The following is a 20284-nucleotide window of genomic DNA, read 5'->3' on the forward strand; positions in this document are numbered from 1 at the left end:
GTGGTGGAAGTTCCCTGAACTGACACTGGTTATGTTCTCTGGGAGGAACTTGCCATTGTTTCTATGACCCCTTGTTCGGCCTTTGGGGGTGTGTGTCTTCTTCATTGTCCCCCATGGCATTATGTCATGCAGGCACTGGAACACGTGACTTCTTTTGCATTACTGCATTTGGAGCCTATTTCCAGCTCGTAAAATATTAAGATCAAAAATTGCTTTAATCCTTAATCAAAAACTTCCTTTAAAAGCCAAGCTCAGGTGTCTTTGTCAATAAACACCGTCAAAAACCAAACAGGTTTCTGAGCTATTTGTATCAGGGCAGTTCCATGCACTAGTAATCATATGCACATATGTTCTTAAGCATAATTTTAAAATTTTTCTTTCGTTTCTTTATTGTCTTTTCCAGTTCACCATGCCACTCCTTTCTAGGTAATGGTGTCAAAGGCCACTGGACTTGAGTAAGACAACTATACACATAATCTACTCTTCTCGGGGCTGGTTTCTGTGAGTCTGTGTTTTTCAAAGACAATCTAAAACTTTCTCTTAACCTTTGACCTCCCAAACAGTAGGACAGGTTTTCAAGACCCCACATTTACGGACTTTCTCTATTTCTGCTTGAAGGCCAGCCAACTTTCTGCTAAGCTCATCTACTTATCATAATAACTTGTCAATGGAATCAACAATCACAAACACACACAATTATTTTCAACTGTAACCAACCATTTCCCCTAGATTTATTATTTAGTAGACATGTCAGCTTTCCTTGTTGTGTGATCCTTCTAAGATTTGTTGTCAATTTTCTCAGTGTCTGCAGCGTTAGTCAGGATAAGTTGCTGGCTGTTGAAACGAACAATTCCAATGTGTTAGGGGTTTAACACATACAACTTTATTTTTTGAGGATATCCATCCAATACATGTAGAAGAGGAGGTGCTCCTTCACGCTGTCTTTTAAAAAACCTAACTTCTTCCATTGTGTATTTCCATCATTTGTAGGGCCGCATGTCTTCAGTGGATTAAGTGCAACTGGCCAGAGTGGTGGGTAGAGAGAGTAGAGAACATCAAGTAGGCTGTGAAGATTTGCCTAGAAGAGGTATCTGCCATCTCCTTGGCCAGACTCAGTCTTATAGCCCCATCTAACTATAGGTGAGACTGGAAAATATAAATTTTATTTTATTTTATTTTTTTAATTTTTTTATTGTTATGTTAATCACCATATATTACATCATTAGTTTTTGGTGCAGTGTTCCATGATTCATTGTTTGTTCATAACACCCAGTGCTCCATGCAGAACGTGCCCTCGTCAATACCCATCACCAGGCTAACCCATCCCCTCACCCCTCTCCCCTCTAGAACCCTCAGTTTGTTTTTCAGAGTCCATCATCTCTCATGGTTCGTCTCCCCCTCTGACGTACTCCCCTTTTCTTCCTCTCCTGTTATCTTCTTTTTCTTTTTTCTTAAAATATGTTGCGTTATTTGTTTCAGAAGTACAGATCTGTGATTCAACAGTCTTGCACAATTCACAGTGCTCACCGTAGCACATACCCTCCCCAATGGCTATCACCCAGCCACCCCATCCCTCCCACCCCCAACCACTCCAGTAACACTCAGTTTCTTTCCTGAGATTGAGAATTCCTCATATCAGTGAGGTCATGTGATACATGTCTTTCTCTGATTGACTTATTTCACTCAGCATAACACCCTCCAGTTCCATCCACGTTGTTGCAAATGGCAAGATCTCATTCCTTTTGATGGCTGCATAATATTCCATTGTGTATATATACCACCTCTTCTTTATCCATTCATCTGTCGATGGGCATCTTGGCTCTTTCCACAGTTTGGCTATGGTGGACATTGCTGCTATAAACATTGGGGTACACGTACCCCTTCGGGTCCCTACATTTGTATCTTTGTGGTAAATACCCAGTAGTGCAATTGCTGGATCGAACGGTAGCTCTAATTTCAACTGTTTGAGGAACCTCCATACTGTTTTCCAGAGGGGTTGCACCAGCTTGCATTCCCACCAACAGTGTAGGAGGGTTCCCCTTTCTCCACATCCCCGCCAACATCTGTCGTTCCCTGACTTGTTAATTTTAGCCATTCTGACGGGTGTGAGGTGGTATCTCATTGAGGTTTTGATTTGGATTTCCCTGATGCCAAGCGATGTTGAGCACTTTTTCATGTGCCTGTTGGCCATTTGGATGTCTTCTTGGGAGAAATGTCTGTTCATGTCTTCTGCCCATTTCTTGATTGGATTATTTGTTCTTTGGGTGTTGAGTTTGATAAGTTCTTTATAGATTTTGGATATTAGCCCTTTATCTGATATGTCATTTGCAAATATTTTCTCCCATTCTGTCGGTTGTCTTTTGGTTTTGTGGACTGTTTCTTTTGCTGTGCAAAAGCTTTTTATCTTGATGAAATCCCAATAGTTCATTTTTGCCCTGGCTTCCCGTGCCTTTGGCGATGTTTCTAGGAAGAAGTTGCTGCGGCTAAGGTCGAAAAGGTTGCTACCTGTGTTCTCCTTTAGGATTTGGATGGACTCCTGTCTCACGTTTAGGTCTTTCAACCATTTGGAGTCTATTTTTGTGTGTGGTGTAAGGAAATGGTCCAGTTTCATTCTTCTGCATGTGGCTGTCCAATTTTCCCAACACCATTTGTTGAAGAGACTGTCTTTTTGCCATTGGACATTCTTTCCTGCTTTGTCAAAAATAAGTTGACCATAGAGTTGAGGGTCCATTTCTGGGCTCTCGATTCTGTTCCATTGATCTATGTGTCTGTTTTTGTGCCAGTACCATACTGTCTTGATGATGACAACTTTGTAATAGAGCTGGAAGTCCGGAATTGTGATGCCGCCAGCTTTGCTTTTCTTTTTCAGTATTCCTCTGGCTATTCTGGGTCTCTTCTGGTTCCATACAAATTTTAGGATTATTTGTTCCATTTCTTTGAAAAAAGTGGATGGTATTTTGATGGGGATTGCATTGAATGTGTAGATTGCTCTAGGTAGCATTGACATCTTCACAATGTTGATTCTCCCAATCCATGAGCATGGAACGTTTTTCCATTTCTTTGTGTCTTCTTCAATTTCTTTCATGAGTATTTTATAGTTTTCTGAGTACAGATCCTTTGCCTCTTTGGTTAGATTTATTCCTAGGTATCTAATGGTTTTGGGTGCAATTGTAAATGGGATCGACTCCTTGATTTGTCTCTCTTCTGTCTTGTTGTTGGTGTATAGGAATGCCACTGATTTCTGTGCATTGATTTTATATCCTGCTACTTTACTGAATTCCTGGATGAGTTCTAGCAGTTTTGGGGTGGAGTCTTTTGGGTTTTCCACATACAGTATCATATCATCTGCAAAGAGTGAGAGTTTGACTTCCTCTTTGCCGATTTGGATGCCTTTGATTTCTTTTTGTTGTCTGATTGCTGTGGCTAGGACTTCTAATACTATGTTGAATAGCACTGGTGAGAGTGGACATCCCTGCCGCGTTCCTGACCTTAGGGGAAAAGCCCTCAGCCTTTCCCCATTGAGAATGATATTCGCTGTAGGTTTTTCATAGATGGCTTTTATGATATTGAGGTATGTACACTCTATCTCTATACTCTCAAGAGTTTTGATCAAGAAAGGATGTTGTACTTTGTCAAATGCTTTTTCTGCATCTATTGAGAGGATCATATGATTCTTGTTCTTTCTTTTGTTAATGTATTGTATCACGTTGATTGATTTGCGGATGTTGAACCAGCCTTGCAGCCCAGGAATAAATCCCACTTGGTCGTGGTGAATAATCCTTTTAATGTACTGTTGGATCCTATTGGCTAGTATTTTGGTGAGAATTTTTGCATCCATGTTCATCAAGGATATTGGTCTGTAATTGTCTTTTTTGATGGGGTCTTTGTCTGGTTTTGGGATCAAGGTAATGCTGGCCTCGTAAAATGAGTTTGGAAGTTTCCCTTCCATTTCTATTTTTTGGAACAGTTTCAGGAGAATAGGTATTAATTCTTCTTGAAATGTCTGATAGAATTCCCCTGGGAAGCCATCTGGCCCTGGGCTTTTGTTTCTTGGGAGATTTTTGATGACTGTTTCAATTTCCTTAGTGGTTATAGGTCTGTTCAGGTTTTCTATTTCTTCCTGGTTCAATTTTGGTAGTGGATACATCTCTAGGAATGCACCCATTTCTTCCAGGTTATCTAATTTGCTGGCATAGAGTTGCTCATAATATGTTCTTATAATTGTTTGTATTTCTTTGGTGTTGCTTGTGATCTCTCCTCTTTCATTCATGATTTTGTTGATTTGGGTCATTTCTCTTTTCTTTTTGATCAGTCTGGCCAGGGGTTTATCAATCTTGTTAATTCTTTCAAAGAACCAGCTCCTAGTTTCGTTGATCTGTTCTACTGTTCTTTTGGTTTCTAGTTCATTGATTTCTGCTCTGATCTTTATGATTTCTCTTCTCCTGCTGGGTTTAGGCTTTCTTTGTTGTTCTTTCTCCAGCTCCTTTAGGTGTAGGGTTAGGTTGTGTATTTGAGACCTTTCTTGTTTCTTGAGAAAGGCTTGTATTGCTATATACTTTCCTCTCAGGACTGCCTTTGCTGTATCCCAAAGATTTTGAACAGTTGTGTTTTCATTTTCATTGGTTTCCATGAATTTTTTTAATTCTTCTTTAATTTCTTGGTTGACCCATTCATTCTTTAGTAGGATGCTCTTTAGCCTCCATGTATTTGAGTTCCTTCCGACTTTCCTCTTGTGGTTGAGTTCTAGTTTCAAAGCATTGTGGTCTGAAAATATGCAGGGAATGATCCCAATCTTTTGGTACCGATTGAGACCTGATTTGTGACCTAGGATGTGATCAATTCTGGAGAATGTTCCATGGGCACTAGAGAAGAATGTGTATTCCGTTGCTTTGGGATGGAATGTTCTGAATATGTCTGTGAAGTCCATTTGGTCCAGTGTGTCATTTAAAGTCTTTATTTCCTTGTTGATCTTTTGCTTAGATGATCTGTCCATTTCAGTCAGGGGGGTGTTAAAATCCCCCACTATTATTGTATTGTTGTCAATGTGTTTCTTTGCTTTTGTTATTAATTGCCTTATATAATTGGCTGCTCCCATGTTCGGGGCATAGATATTTACAATGGTTAGATCTTCTTGTTGGATAGACCCTTTCAGTAGGATATAGTGTCCTTCCTCATCTCTTATTACAGTCTTTGTTTTAAAATCTAGTTTGTCTGATATAAGGATTGCCACCCCAGCTTTCTTTTGGTGTCCATTAGCATGGTAAATGGTCTTCCACCCCCTCACCTTCAATCTGGGGGTGTCTTTGGGTGTAAAATGAGTCTCTTGCAGACAGCATATTGATGGGTCTTGTTTTTTAATCCAATCTGATAGCCTGTGTCTTTTGATTGGGGCATTTAGCCCATTTACATTCAGGGTAACTATTGAAAGGTATGAATTTAGTGCCATTGTATTACCTGTAAGGTGACTGTTAACTGTCTGTTGTCTGTGTTCGTTTCTGCTCTTTGCTGCTTTTAGGTTCTCTCTTTGCTTAGAGGACCCCTCTCAATATTTCTTGGAGGGCTGGTTTCGTGTTTGCAAATTCCTTTAGTTTTTGTTTGTTCTGGAAGCTTTTTATCTCTCCTTCTATTTTCAATGATAGCCTAGCTGGATATAGTATTCTTGGCTGCATATTTTTCTCGTTTAGTGCTCTGAAGATATCTTGCCAGTCCTTTCTGGCCTGCCAGGTCTCTGTGGATAGGTCTGTTGCCAATCTAATGTTTCTACCATTGTAGGTTACATATCTCTTCTCCCGAGCTGCTTTCAGGATTTTCTCTTTGTCTCTGAGACTCGTAAGTTTTACTATTAGATGTCGGGGTGTTGACCTATTTTTATTGATTTTGAGAGGGGTTCTCTGTGCCTCCTGGATTTTAATGCCTGTTTCCTTCCTCACATTAGGGAAGTTCTCTGCTATAATTTGCTCCAATATACCTTCTGCCCCCCCCTCTCTCTCTTCTTCTTCTGGGATCCCAATTATTCTAATGTTGTTTCGTCTTATCGTATCACTTATCTCTCGAATTCTGCCCTCATGATCCTGTAGTTGTTTCTCTCTCTTTTTCTCAGCCTCTTTATTTTCCATCATTTGGTCTTCTATATCGCTGATTCTCTCTTCTGCCTCATTTATCCTAGCATTTAGTGCCCCCATTTTTGATTGCACCTCATCAATAGCCTTTTTGATTTCGATTTGGTTAGATTTTAGTTCTTTTATTTCTCCAGAAAGGGTTTCTCTAATAACTTCCACGCTTTTTTCAAGCCCAGCTAGTATCTTTAAAGTCATGATTCTGAACTCTAGGTCCGACATCGTACTAATGTCCGTATTGAGTAGGTCCCTGGCTGACGGTACTACCTCTTGTTCTTTTTGCTGAGGTGATTTCTTTCGTCTTGTCATTTTGTCCAGAGAATAGATGAATGAGAGAACAAAAGGCTAACAGGTTTACAACGTCCCCAGCAAATATACTGTATACAAATCAGAAAAGACCTGAAACCAGGGGAAAAGAAAGGGAAAGAAAGAAAAAAGAAAGAGAAAAAGAAAAAAAAAAAGAAAACAAAGATAAAAACAAAAACAAAACAATTCAAAAAAGGCAGAATATGATCAAATATGATCAGGCTAGTGCATAGATCAGTGCCACACACTAGATTTTGGGCGTATTTTGGTCTGTTAGAAAAAGTGCCTCCTAAAATTTTAAAGGAAGAAAGACATATATGTACAAAATAAGGGTTGATACAATGAAGGGATGGAAGATGACTGTAAAGATGAAAATTATAAAAGATTTTATAAAAGGACTTGGTAAGATAAGTTGTTTGAAAAAAGAAAGAAGATTTAAGGAAAAAAAAAAAAGGAAAAAGGGAGAGAATGTGATCAGGCAGGAGACTAGAACAAAGCCATACACTAGTGGTTTAGGGTATATTTTGATCTGTTAGAAGAAACTGTACCTCAAAATTTTAAAGAGAGAACAACTTATATATATATATGCCAAAAACAAGGATAACTACTATGAAGGGATAAAATATGACTCTAAAAATGGAAAAAAAATAAAAAATGTTTTTTTTTTTTAAAAAAGGGATTTATAAGAAGTTGGTTGAAAAAAGGAAAAAAAAAAATAAAAAAAGTCAGCAAAAATTAACTTTGATGAAATAATGAATCATGGTAAAAAAAAAAAAAAAGAAGCCATGAATCTATGTGCAGTATTCCCCTAGCGCTGGAGTTCTCCTATTCTCCTTGATCGATCAACTTGGTCTTGGCTTGCTGGCTGTTTGTGCTGATCTTCTGGGGGAGGGGCCTGTTGCTGTGGTTTCCAAATGTCTTTGCCGGAGGCGGAATTGCCCCGCCCTTGTCGGTCCGGGCTAAGGAAGCTGCTCCAGTTTGCTCTCAGGAGCTTTTGTTCCCTGCAAGCTCTCGGTACAGCTTTGGAGGACCAGGGCGAAAATGGCGGCCTCCCAGTCTCCGCCCGGAGGAGCAGAGAACTCGGGGCCCCACTCCTCAGTGCGCCCCCAGAGAAAAGCAGTCACTCCCGTGTCCCCGGTCTCTGGCCGCACTCCGTGCTCACCCGGCCTGTGATCGAGCGTTGCTATCTCTGGCACCCGACCCCGCTCGGAGTCTCCAAACCCAGCAGATCCCTGCAGTGTGTTCCTGCACCGCTCCTCCCCGGGAAGGAAGGGGAGTCTCCCCGGATCTGCTGCTTGTTGGGTCCCTGCTGGGGGAGCCGTGCCCCGACTGGGCCGCAGATCACAGTTTGTGGCCACCCCGAGCTGAGAGCCCGCGACTCTGCTCCGTATCTGCAGCCGGCTTCCCTGCTCTGATACCTGGGAGCTCTGCTGCACTCAGGCACCCCCGGTCTCTCTGTGACCCCAAGGGTCCTGAGACCATACTGTCCCGGGAGGATTCCACCCCCCGCTTAGCCACTGCAGCGACGTCCCTCCGCCGAGCCAACTTTTAAAAGGTCCGATTTTGTGCTCCGCGGCTCTAGCACTTGCCAGAAGCGGCCGGCGGAGGCCCCTCCCCCGCCGTCTATCCTCCCGAATATCGCCTCGGATTCACTTCTCCGCACGCCCTACCTTCCAGTAAGTGGTCGCTTCTCTGTTCAGAGAGTTGTTGCTACTCTCCTGTTCGATCTCCTGTTGAGTTCGTAGGTGTTCAGAATGGTTTGATCCCTATTCAGCTGAATTCCTGAGACCAGACGAAATCTAGGTCTCCTACTCCTCCGCCATCTTGCTCCGCCCTCTGGAAAATATAAATTTATCTGTGTGTCTAAGAGGAGGGAGAACTCAGTTTAGTAAACTTAGCCTTGTCTCTGTCATTTATACACATTGATTGTCAGCTGAACTCCAAGCTGTGCAGTGGGAGGGGTGAGAAGTTGTAGGAGACCTCTGGAGATTTTGTGGCTCCCCTGGTCTCTCTGAGACAGTGAGCCCTACAGCCTGACCTGCTGCTTGTTTGCCTCTTTCGGAAACCTTATTAAGTAGATCATCAGGTTTTATTTTAGACTCATAAGAGAGAAGCAAAGGAGACTTTCTGAGTCCCTTCCATGTTTTCCAGTCATCCCCCCATCAGCGGTAAGGATGAAGAGAGGGACATTGGTACGCTGCATCTTAGTGGATGGGTACAGGGATCTGAATGCCCTCCCCTCCAGACCCAGTCTGTAGCCCAGGACTGTCCAAACACATTCCTAAAAGCTGCCTTAAGATTTGCTAGGATGACATCAGGAGTCTGACATGGGATTTAAATGAGCAGTGCATTCTTTGCTCAGTCCTTGCGTTTGTGCAGAGTTCTTGTGGTCTGTCAAGAGACGTTGCTCTTAGGACACAGCGGGTGGGGGACCTGATGAGTTAATATTCCAGGGAAGGACAGACCTTGTTGGATTTCCTCCACAAAGTCACTGAATTTATTGCCTTCACTTCGATGTTTATAATAGAATTAAGAACTGTGTCCTGTTTGAGAAAGAGGCTGTGAGTTTCCTTCGACCTACGCTTGCTCCTGAAAAACTAAATATTGATTTGTCTATAAATGGAGCCAAAAGAGGTCTGTTTATGGGTCCGTGTGCTGTGCTTCCTCAGAGCTGGGTGAGAGCATTTTCCTCAACTCACCCAGCGCCTGGGTGGCTCAGTTGTTAAGTGTCTGCCTTCAGCTCAGGTCATGATCCCGGAGTCCTGGGATCGAGCCCTCCATCGGGCTTCCTGCTCCGCGGAGAGCCTGCTTTTCCCTCTCCCACTCCCCCTGCTTGTGTTTCCTCTCTCGCTGTGTCTCTTTCTGTCAAATAAATAAATAAATAAAATCTTAAAAAAAAAAGATTTATTATTATTATTACTTGTGTTATCCTTGGTGTGACTTTATATAAAGTTTTGGTCTCCCTCTGTAAGGTGGCAGAAACCATTTTTTAATGTGCATATCTCAAATATGTAGTGATTTGTCAAAGTAGGGTAAAAACATTTGTTCAATGAAAAAGTAAAAGTAATTTTATCCTTGCAACAAATCTGTGTTGGAAAGTTTGTTATACCTATATTTCAGATGAGGGAATTGTGGTTCTGAGAGCTGATGAACTTTCCTCAAGGAAAAGCAATGAGAGAGTACTAGAACAAGGGTTCAAACATAAACCTCCAATTATCTCTTCCCAATATTCCTATGATCTGACAGTGAAGAGGGATTATTCATTTAGAAGAAACACAGGGATCAGGGTCTTTTGCCCAGAGTAAACTGTGTGCGCTAGCAACATTCTTTCACAGAATGATGGTTCACTCATGAAATAGTTTTCTTCATTTAGCATATCTATCAACTCTATTTGATGCTGACAAGGTCCTTGGCACTTCAGCCAGGACCTCCAGGTAGCAAGGCAGAGGTGGGGGCAGGAGAGTAGTTAGTGCATGCAGGGAACAAGATTATATTCTATCTACATTCCTGCCCTGATGTCTCCTCCAGCAGTTGTGGGTAAGAAAGTGTAAGACCTAGAACCAGACTCACACTTGCTCTCCTCTCTCCAAAATTCCGGTGTCCAAAGCCCAAAAGATCCTACATTTAGCTTGAGAATCCCTATCATAAGACACATCTGGGAAGGTCCACAGGAGCGGTGATTTTCGAAGTCCTTCTGTGCATCAATACAGAGTGGTGGCTGAACTTGTTTCCAAGGAAACAATGCCAGGTGTTGCTGTGTGGAAGGTGAAGATTGTTAGCAGTTGAACTTTCTGCAACCACACTTAGGTGACAGTTTAGACCAAGAACAGCCATGAAGGTAAAATCTCGGACATGAGACCACATGTGTGTAAACAGTGTCCCTCCCAGGGATTTGCTTGGGTCCAGACCACTGATGCTCCCACTGCAGGAGAGGGGTTCACAGGAAAAGTGCTCCCTGGCCCCCAGTTGCCCATGGTCCATGCTTCCCTGAGCTGCTCCTTTGATGGCTGAGGTCTATGCTCCTACGTTCCTCTGTCACCTCCTCCACAGAGTTATAGGGCTCTCAACAAAGTCAGTTTTTCCCCACAGGTGCATCTGCATAAATTTTCCAGGAGAAGATTCTCATCACACAGTTTCCTTACCCTTCTTTTCCCAGGGTTTCTTTATTTAGACTTCCCAAGAGCCTTTGACCTCTCCTGCCCTTCTTTTATTGACAGTCAAGCCTTTTACAGTATATTCTCTTGGAAATAGACCATTGGGCCTCAGGGACCTAGTGCTTAACAAGGGCACCAGCTCCTGTGAGCAATGGGGAGAGGGGCCGTTGTGGAGGCAGAGTTCATAAAATCAGCCTCCAAAGCCCTTGCAGCGGCCAGTTTAGTGTTTTCTCCAGCAGCCAGAAACAGTAGCAGTGCAGGCTTCTGAAGCTGGTGAGTCTCAAGCTGGACTAAGCAGGATGATTGTGAGGAAGGAGAGGAGGGGAGTCCAGGAGCTTAGTCTGTAAAGCAAAAGGAACTCTTTCAATAGGGCCTGGTGTCCATGCTGACCCTGCCAAAATGCTTAGATCTGGCATAAGGCTGAGTGGCAAGAACTGACCTAATGCTGTTATTTCATCAGAGATGAGGCTGAGTCATTTTGTGTCCATCCAGGGTATCCAAACTTCCATAGACTCAAAGACCCCACTCATATCAAGGCTGGGAGACCAAGACCCTGTGCCTGGCTGGGTCAGAATCTTCCTTTCTGCGCTAGTCTAAATTCCTCTCTGAGCCAAGGTGATCCGTCCGTTTTCTCATCTGGGCTTGGGTCTTCTGTTGTAATTTTGTTTATTCAAGGCTTGTCCGATCTTTCCAGACTGTCAATATATCATTGCCAGAGACCATGTTTGTTCAATAGCACTTAGAACAAGGGTCACCCCTTTGTAAATGTCAGTCCGCCAGTACAAATGAATGGAACTGGATATTGAATATCGGAGCAATACCCCTGATGGCCAACAAGTCCTCATTTCTCAGATTAGGAAGCCTCAGCTTCACTGAGGAGGATACAGAAAGAGAGGAGGAATGGTCCCAGCTCTTAAGGAATTTACTAAAAGAGAGATGAAAGTATATTACCACCTGGGAGAAAATATCAATGTTATAGGAGGTCTGTGTCAGTTAAAAGGTCCTTGGTGACATTTTGGACTCTGGTCTCTCTGCCTGCTCATCCTCTTACACTAAATCTTGTAGGTCTCCCCACGCCTCTGATACATCCTTCTCTCTGCCTGTGTGGCCTTCCTTCAGATCTTCATCACTTTTCCTTTGGACTCCTCAGGACTCTCCGGAAGCCTCCCTCCCTTCTGTGTGATTCTCTGTGTCCCATCTACAGCACATCAATTCCCTGTCTCAAATCCTCTGTGCTTCCTTACAGTGTACATGGTCATGCCTACTCTCGGGTAGACCTCACATGGCCATGCCTTCACACCTTATCCATGTCTCCTGACACTCTGCTCTCCTGCCTGCTTCTTCCAAAGAACTTAGGATCTACCAGCCCCTAGCACCTTTTTACCAATCGTGCTGAACATCCACATAGATGTTTCTTCTCTTGCCATTGCCTACAAAGAGGGTCGTCCTCTCCCAGGTGAATGTGGCCTCATTTATGTACCCTTCTCTGATGCTCTCAGCTCATAGTGTCTCTTGGCCTAACAGGACCTCAGGAAATCATAGCCCTTTTTTCTCCCCACAGCAACATCTGAAGTTAAATATCATTTATTGATTTCACAAATGAGGAACGTATGTATCATAGAGTTTAAATGGCTCTCAGGGTCCTTTAATGGGTATAAGAGTCAGGCTTCATTTCTGTCTGAAGCCAACTTTTCAACCATATCACATTGCTTCATTCATCTGTGTATTTGTCTCTTTCCCACTGTTTGTAAGATCATCTTTATCACCACAACTATACTGTCTTATAAGTGTTTGTAAGTCAATTTTCCTCTATTATGAGGATACCAGTTTTTGCTTAATGCATGCTCTACGTTTGTATGACTAACATTTAGACCAGGTATAAGGAAGGCACTGACTATTTTCTTGCTTATTCAAGTAGAGCAGGTCATGCTGAGGATACAGAACTTGAGGTTTATGGAAAGGACAAGACTTTTCTGAAAAGGTGGTTATGTTTTCTAACCTTTTTATGTTTCTGATTCACACTGAGGGTCATTTCCTAATCACATGTGAAAATACAAGACAGAGCTGATACATAATTTTCCCTACTTTATTTTAGCCCTTGAATCTTTGGTTTGTTTTAAAGCCCTATAATGAGTAGAAAGTGTGTGAAGTGTGTGTGTGTGTGTGTGTGTTCTATAATCTATACTTGGGAAGTCTGGAATATTCAAATATCCAAATGAAAATCTTATCCAATCGATCGGATCTTATCTTCTGTGACAGATAGTCTGATACCTTCTTTTACACAATTTATTCTTTTTGAAGAGATTTGTCAGATCGGACAGGTGAGCAGGATCAGTAATCCCACCTATACTGATTAGTTGCTGCTGGGGCTCCCTCTCTGTCTGCCCTGACTCCCTGGCTCTTTTCTGGTTCTTTGCTGGGACAGCCCTTACTGTCATTCTTCTTTGTACTTGGCCACTCTGTTCTTTGTTTAGTAGTGAGGGAAATAAGATGGTACGCAACAAAAGAAATAACTAAATAAAGCAGATGAGTTTATAGAGCATAGTTTCCATATGGATAGAATAATTGGATTTTGGCCACAAGGAATCACAGATAATGTTGCTTACCAGAGAAATGGATCCTGTGTAGGTTTATACACCTGAAACATTAGCTAGCTCCTAATCTACCTTTGGTGAACCTACTGGTGTACCCTTCAGTACTGACTATCTCTGTCACCAGAATATGAAATTTATAGGCTTTTCTAAAGAATCCAAACCAAAGAAATACTCAGAGGAAACACAGCAAATAACCCAGTAGGAGTGATAAACCCTTTGCTTTTAAGAGTGAAATCCTGTTTGGGATTAGAAGATATTACTGCTCTTGTGGGGTCAAGGGATGCTCTACCTTTAATCCAATATTCTTAAAGAATGAAAATTAGAAACCCTAATTCAGGCCCTTTCTGAGTCAATGGAGTAGGGGTGTGGGCTTTTCTGGGACCTTCATGTATTCTGCTAAACAGAACTCTCCATAAGCTATTCCTTCTAAACTCCAAAGGAAGGTAGGTCTTAGTTAAGCAATTGTGCTGGTTGAGGCTAAATAATATAAAGTGGTTGAAAGCAGAGACTTTAGTCAGACTCTTTTGTCATAGTCCTGGCTTCACACTTACTGGCTGTCTAATTTTGACCAAACTACTTTGCTCCTCTTTGCCTGTTCCTTTTAATTATCTGGAAAATTAGGATAATATTATTTACTCTTAAGTGTTTTTCAAAAGGCAATATGATGATGAATATAAACATTCAGCATAATCTGTAGCACACGATAACTGCTCAGTTAAAGGTCAGCAATGATTGAGATGGGATGATGATGATGATTTGAAAACTTGAGACAGGTTAAAAGCCCCAATGAAAACCTGAGTTTTACTACATATAGAACACATATGTGATGAGCACTGGGTGTTATATGCAACTAATGAATCGTTGAACACTACATCAAAAACTAATGATGTACTATATGTTGGCTAAATGAACATAAGGAAAAAAAAGGAAAAAAACCCACATACTTTCTATGTTGATGTATTTTGTCCTACTTTTTAAGGGACTGTGGAGTTTTAGCTCGTTAGATACTTTATATGGCCTCACCCAACAACTACTCTACTGCTCCAGTTTCTGAATTCCTCCTCATCTGCTTCCCTAACTACCAGAGTTGGCAGCACTGGCTGTCCTGCCCCTCAGCCTCCTCTTCCTCCTGGCCATGGGGGCCAATGCCACCCTGCTGATCACCATCAGGCTGGAGGCCTCTCTTCATGAGCCCATGTACTACCTGCTCAGCCTCCTCTCCCAGCTGGACATGGTGCTCTGCCTGACCATCAACCCCAAGGTCCTTGCCATCTTCTGGTTTGATCTCAGGTTCATCAGCTTCTCAGCCTGCTTCCTCCAGATGTTCATCATGAACAGTTTCTTGACCATGGAGTCCTGTACATTCATGGTCATGGCCTATGACCGCTATGTGGCCATCTGCCACCCACTGAGGTACCCATCCATCATCACTGACCAGTTTGTGGTTAAAGCTGCCATATTTCTTGTGGCCCGGAATGGCCTCCTTTCTCTTCCTGTTCCAATTCTTTCTTCCCGACTCAGATACTGTGCAGAGAACATCATCAAGAACTGTATCTGCACTAATCTGTCTGTGTCCAAACTCTCCTGTGATGACATCACCTTCAACCGGCTCTACCAGTTTGTGGCAGGCTGGACCCTACTGGGCTCTGACCTCATCCTAATTGTTCTCTCCTTCATCCTTCATCCTGAAAGCTGTGCTAAGGATCAAGGCTGAGGGTGCTATGGCCAAGGCCTTGGGCACTTGTGGTTCCCACTTCATCCTCATCCTCTTTTTTAGCACCGTCCTGCTGGTTCTGGTCATCACTAACCTGGCCAGGAAGAAGATTCCCCCAGATGTCCCCATCCTGCTCAACATCCTGCACCACCTCATCCCCCCAGCCCTGAACCCCATTGTTTATGGTGTGAGAACCAAGGAGATCAAGCAGGGGATCCAGAAGCTGCTGAGAACGTTGTAAGAGGTAAAATGGGTGAGAACTAAGCTGGGGAATTTAAATTGATAATGGGGAAGAGTTTTCATGATACATAGGAAGTTTAAATAGTTACTGCAGGGATAAGTTTGGATTTTGCGTTCTCTAAATTTTCAGTTGATTATGGGGATATTCATATCCCGACTCCTGTTCTCCCTGCACTGACTGGAACCTTAGTTTTTTGCATTCTGGAGTTATCTGGAAGTTTACTTTGACCCCATCTGTGTGAAAGAGACTTGTCAAGTCATAATTACAGGAACTTAATTAGAGTGAAACTGTTTTCAAAATAAAGAAAAAATGGTATTCTAGTCACTTTCGGTGCCTCACAGTTTCCTCAATTGCTTAATACTTAGATACCTATTAGACCACTTGGTTCTACCTGACACAGTTCAAACTGGTTTTGTGTCATGAATGGATCTCCTGTGGAGATACAGAAGTCGGCTCTAGAACTTTGATTCTTACAGTGAGGAAATGACACGTGTCACCCACTGCCTCCTCTAAGCCCTGCCAGATATTGTTAATATATTTATCTAATGCCACTTCTCTGGAGTATGAATTTCCTGGAGTTCTTTACTTATTTTTAATGAATTAAAAAATATTAAAATGACTCATTTGTGTGCGTGTGCACACTTTAAGTGAAAGTGTGTGTCCTGTTTTCAGATGTGATTTACTAACTTGTGTCTTCATCCTCTCCTATCTCACTTTTCCATCAGATTTCCGGCACTATCTACATTCCCACTTTTTCCTGCTTATCTTAGATACCCAGTTAAATTGACTTATTGATTCTACTTTCAGCTCTGTTGTGTCAATCCTCATAGTCTGTGCTGGCGCCTGCATAGCATTCTATGGGATCCAGGCATCCATATTACAGGGTTATTCCCTTCCTTCCCCTCATGTCCTCCATGCTATTCCTTATGTTCCACAAATAAGTGAAACCATATGATAATTGAATTTCTCTGCCTGACTTATCTCACTTAGCATAATCTCCTCCAGTCCCATCCATGTTGATGTAAAAGTTGGGTATTCATCCTTTCTGATGGCTGAGTAATATTCCACTGTATATACGGACCACATCTTCTTTATCCATTCATCTGCGGAAGGGCATCTCGGCTCTTTCCACAGTTTGGTTATTGCGGACGTTGCTGCTATGAACATTGGGGTGCATATGGCCCTTCTTTTCACTACATCTGTGTCTTTGGGGTAAATACTCAGGAGTGCAATTGCTGGGTCATAGGGTAGCTCTATTTTTAATTTTTTGAGGCACCTCCACACTGTTTTCCAAAGTGGCTGTACCAACTTGCATTCCCACCAACAGTGTGAGAGGGTTCCCCTTTCTCCACAACCTCTCCAACATTTGTTGTTTCTTGCCTTGTCAATTTTTGCCATTCTAACTGGTGTAAGGTGCTATCTCAGTGTGGGTTTGATTTGAATTTCCCTGATGGCTAATGATGATGAACATTTTTTTATGTGTCTGTTAGCTATCTGTATGTCTTCTTTGAGAAGTGTTTGTTCATGTCTTCTGCCCATTTTTTGACTTGATTATTTGTTTTTTGGGTGTTGAGTTTGAGAAGTTCTTTATAGATCTTGGATATCAGCCCTTTATCTGTAGTGTCATTTGCAAATATCTTCTCCCATTCCGTGGGTTGCCTCTTTGTTTTGTTGACTGTTTCCTTTGCTGTGCAGAAGCTTTTTATCTTGATGAAGTCCCAAAAGTTCATTTTTGCTTTTATTTCACTAGCCTTTGGAGATGTATATTGAAAGAAGTTGCTGTGGCCAATGTCAAAGAGGTTACTGCCTATGTTCTCCTCTAGGATTTTGATGGATTCCTGTCTCACATTGAGGTCTTTCATCCATTTTGAGTTTATCTTTGTGTACGGTGTTAGAGAATGGTCGAGTTTCATTCTTCTGCATGTGGCTGTCCAATTTTCCCAGGACCATTTATTGAAGAGACTTTTTTCCATTGCATATTTTTCCCTGCTTTGTCGAAGATTATTTGACCATAGAGTTGAGGGTCCATATCTGGGCTCTCTATTCTGGTCCATTGCTCTATATGTCTGTTTTTGTGCCAGTATCATGCTCTCTTGTTGATCACTGCTTTGTAATATAGCTTGAAATCGGGCAACGTGATGCCCCCAGCTTTGTTTTTCTTTTTCAACATTTCCTTGGCGTTTTGGGGTCTTTTCTGATTCCAAACAAATTTTAGGATTATTTGTTCCAGCACTTAGAAAAATGTCATTGGAATTTTGATTGGGATGGCATTGAAGGTATAGATTGCTCTGGGTAGCATAGACATTTTAACAATGTTTATTCTTCTGATCCATGAGCATGGAATGGTTTTCCATATTTTTGTGTCTTTTTCAATTTCTTTCATGAGTGTTCTGTAGTTCCTAGTGTATAGATCCTTTGCCTCTTTGGTTAGGTTTATTCTGAGATATCTTTTGGTTTTTGGTGCTATTGTAAATGGAATCGTTTCTCTAATTTCTCTTTCTACAGTTGCATTGTTAGTGTATAAGAAAGCAACTGATTTCTGTGCATTGATTTTGTATCCTGCCACGTTACTGAATTGCTATATGAGTTCTAGTAATTTGGGGGTGGAGTCTTTTGGATTTTCCACATAAAGTATCATGTCATCTGTGAAAAGAGAGAGTTTGACTTCTTTTTTGCCAACGTGAATACCTTTTATTTCTTTTTGTTGTCTGATTGCTGTTGCTAGGACTTCTAGTACTATGTTGAACAATAGTGGCGAGAGTGGGCATCCTTGACGTGTTCCTGATCTTAAGGGAAAGGCTCTCAGCTTTTCCCCATTGAGGATGATATTCACTGTGGGTTTTTCATAGATGGATTTTATGAACTTAAGGAATGTTCCCTCTATCCCTATACCCTGAAGAGTTTTAATCAGGAAAGGATGCTGTATTTTGTCAAATGCTTTTTCTGCATCCATTGAGAGGACCATATGGTTCTTCTCTCTCCTCTTATTAATGTGTTCTGTCACATTGATTGATTTGCGAATGTTGAACTACCCTTGCATCCCGGGCATAAATCCCACTTGGTCGTGGTGGAGGATCCTTTTAATGTATTGTTGGATCCTATTAGCTAAGATTTTGTTGAGGATTTTGGAATTCATATTCGTCAGTGATATTGGTCTGAAATTCTTTTTTGATTGGGTCTTTGCCTGGTTTGGGGATCAAGGTAATGCTGGCCTCACAGAATGAGTCTGGAAGCTTTCTTTCTGTTTCTATTTTTGAAACAGCTTCAGGAGAATAGGTGTTATTTCTTCTTTGAATGTTTGGTAGAATTCTCCAGGGAATCCATCAGGCCCTGGACTCTTGTTTTTTGGGAGTTTTAGGAGGTTTTTTTTTACATTACAATTTTACATTTTTTTACATTTTTATATTACATCATTATTTTTTGATGTAGTGTTCCATGATTCATTGTTTGTTCATAACACCCAGTGCTCCATGCAGAATGTGCCCTCTTTAATACCCATCACCAGGTTAACCCATCCCCCTACCCTCCTCCCCTCTAGAACCCTCAGTTTGTTTTTCAGAGTCCATCATCTCTCATGGTTTGTCTCCCCCTCTGACTTACTCCCCTTCATTCTTCCTCTCCTGTTATCTTCTTCTTTTTCTTTTTTCTTAAAATATGTTGTGTTATTTGTTTCAGAAGTACAGATCTGTGATTCAACAGTATTGCACAATTCACAGCGCTCACCGTAGCACATACCCTCCCCAGTGTCTATCACCCAGCCACCCCATCCCTCCCACCCCCAACCACTCCAGTAACACTCAGTTTGTTTCCTGAGATTAAGAATTCCTCATATCAGTGAGGTCATATGATACATGTCTTTCTCTGATTGACTTATTTCACTAAGCATAACACCCTCCAGTTCCATCCACGTCGTTGCAAATGGCAAGATCTCATTCCTTTTGATGGCTGCATAATATTCCATTGTGTATATATACCACTTCTTCTTTATCCATTCATCTGTCGATGGACATCTTGGCTCTTTCCACAGTTTGGCTATTGTGGACATTGCTGCTATAAACATTAGGATGCACGTACCCCTTCGGGTCCCTACATTTGTATCTTTGTGGTAAATACCCAGAAGTGCAATTGCTGGATCGAATGGTAGCTCTAATTTCATCTGTTTGAGGAACCTCCATACTGTTTTCCAGAGGGGTTGCACCAGCTTGCATTCCCACCAACAGTGTAGGAGGGTTCCCCTTTCTCCACATCCCCGCCAACATCTGTCGTTCCCTGACTTGTTCATTTTAGCCATTCTGACGGGTGTGAGGTGGTATCTCATTGAGGTTTTGATTTGGATTTCCCTGATGCCGAGCGATGTTGAGCACTTTTTCATGTGCCTGCTGGCCATTTGGATGTCTTCTTTGGAAAAATGTCTGCTCATGTCTTCTGCCCATTTCTTGATTGGATTATTTGTTCTTTGGGTGTTGAGTTTGATAAGTTCTTTATAGATTTTGGATACTAGCCCTTTATCTGATATGTCATTTGCAAATATTTTCTCCCATTCTGTCGGTTTTGTGGACTGTTTCTTTTACTGTGCAAAAGCTTTTTATCTTGTTGAAATCCCAATAGTTCATTTTTGCCCTGGCTTCCCGTGCCTTTGGCGATGTTTCTAAGAAGATGTTGCTGTGGCTGAGGTCGAAGAGGTTGCTACCTGTGTTCTCCTTTAGGATTTTGATGGACTCCTGTCTCACGTTTAGGTCTTTCAACCATTTGGAGTCTATTTTTGTGTGTGGTGTAAGGAAATGGTCCAGTTTCATTCTTCTCCATGTGGCTGTCCAATTTTCCCAACACCATTTGTTGAAGAGACTGTCTTTTTTCCATTGGACATTCTTTCCCGCTTTGTCAAATATAAGTTGACCATAGAGTTGAGGGTCCATTTCTGGGCTCTCGAATCTGTTCCATTGATCTATGTGTCTGTTTTTGTGCCAGTACCATACTGTCTTGATGATGACAGCTTTGTAATAGAGCTGGAAGTCCGGAATTGTGATGCCACCAGCTTTGCTTTTCTTTTTCAATGTTCCTCTGGCTATTCGGGGTCTCTCCTGGTTCCATACAAATTTTAGGATTATTTGTTCCATTTCTTTGAAAAAAGTGGATGGTATTTTGATGGGGATTGCATT

The 20284-nt window shown here is 41.9% G+C and overlaps 1 protein-coding gene across 1 annotated transcript; it reads left to right on the forward strand.

Annotated features, from left to right (window-relative positions):
• Positions 1-14183: 14183 nt before the first annotated feature.
• LOC114219399 (olfactory receptor 56A4-like) lies at positions 14184-15125 on the forward strand. The gene is given in 3 exon segments (XM_028116969.1): positions 14184-14271; positions 14274-14848; positions 14850-15125. Coding segments are annotated over 3 exon segments (939 nt in total).
• The last annotated feature ends 5159 nt before the right edge of the window (positions 15126-20284 follow it).

This window comes from Eumetopias jubatus, unplaced genomic scaffold (genome assembly GCF_037043125.1).
Source record: "Eumetopias jubatus isolate StellerSeaLion01/CBP00866 unplaced genomic scaffold, mEumJub1_p1.0 scaffold_13, whole genome shotgun sequence".
NCBI lineage: Eukaryota > Metazoa > Chordata > Mammalia > Carnivora > Otariidae > Eumetopias > Eumetopias jubatus.